The 974-nt window shown below is 32.8% G+C and overlaps 1 protein-coding gene across 1 annotated transcript in view; it reads left to right on the forward strand.

Annotated features, from left to right (window-relative positions):
• Window positions 1–553: 553 nt before the first annotated feature.
• The window catches only part of MKLN1 (muskelin 1, intracellular mediator containing kelch motifs), a 127568-nt gene continuing 127147 nt past the window's right edge, over window positions 554–974 (forward strand). Inside the window, exon 1 of the mRNA XM_012659562.1 lies at window positions 554–680. Within this exon, the coding sequence (XP_012515016.1) occupies window positions 554–680 (127 nt within the window). The remainder of the gene's footprint in view (window positions 681–974) is intronic.

A 974-nucleotide genomic window follows, 5' to 3' on the forward strand; every position in this document is an offset into this window, starting at 1 on the left:
TGACAGTATTTCAGGATTTGCAACCTGAAGACAAGTGACTTTCCCATAAATACTTGCATCAGTCCTAGGTGTTTAAGCAGAGAGGTGATACAAGTTTATTTTTATTTAGGATAAAGCACATGCTATTAAACCAACAGAGTAAAGTTCTTGAAAATTTGTTGCACCATAAAGGGAACATTAGCATGTCAATCAGAATTAAATAACTTAGTTCTTTGGCAAATTCTAGTATTTGGCTTTGTTTAAGTTGTCACATATGAGCGTGAATTGTTTTCTAATTTCCTTCTTACTGTTTGAAAATTTTATGTCATATCCAGTTATACATTAAGGGCACTAGGTCGTGTCACACATTTCCATTCACTATATATTTTTCATTAGCCTTCATATAATTAAGAGACTATAGTTATAATGTAGTTGATTTGAATGTTCAAGTTTTGACCTATATTCCTGTGTTCAACTACTTGTTTATATTGTCTTCGTCATATATTTTTAGCATTGATTTAAACTTAAAACGTGAATATGACATTAATCTGTATTTTAGTGTATTTCCTAAATTATGAGGTCAGATTTGATAGCCTTATTTTTTTCCCACAGTGGCTTAAAGAACGATTATAACAAAGAAACCTTCACCTTGAAGCACAAAATTGATGAACAGATGTTCCCTTGTCGATTCATTAAAATAGGTAAGGTTTTAGCATTCTGGACTAGAAATAAATTCCTTATACTATCAGGCAACAAACCACAGCCCTTGGACCAAATCCTATAGGCCCTCTGTTATTTAAAATAAAATGTTATGGGGATATTGCCATACCAGTTTGTTTACATACTGTCCGTCTGCTTTTGTGCTACAAAGGCAGAATTGAGTAGTTACAAGAGACCACATAGTCCACAAAGCCCAAAAAGTTTACTGTTTGGCCCTTTACAGAAAATGTTTGCTGACTCCTGTTTTATATAAATCCATTACTAAGTGACAATTA

Source organism: Propithecus coquereli, unplaced genomic scaffold (assembly GCF_000956105.1).
Source record: "Propithecus coquereli isolate 6110/MARCELLA unplaced genomic scaffold, Pcoq_1.0 Scaffold620, whole genome shotgun sequence".
In the NCBI taxonomy this organism is placed as follows: Eukaryota; Metazoa; Chordata; class Mammalia; order Primates; family Indriidae; genus Propithecus; species Propithecus coquereli.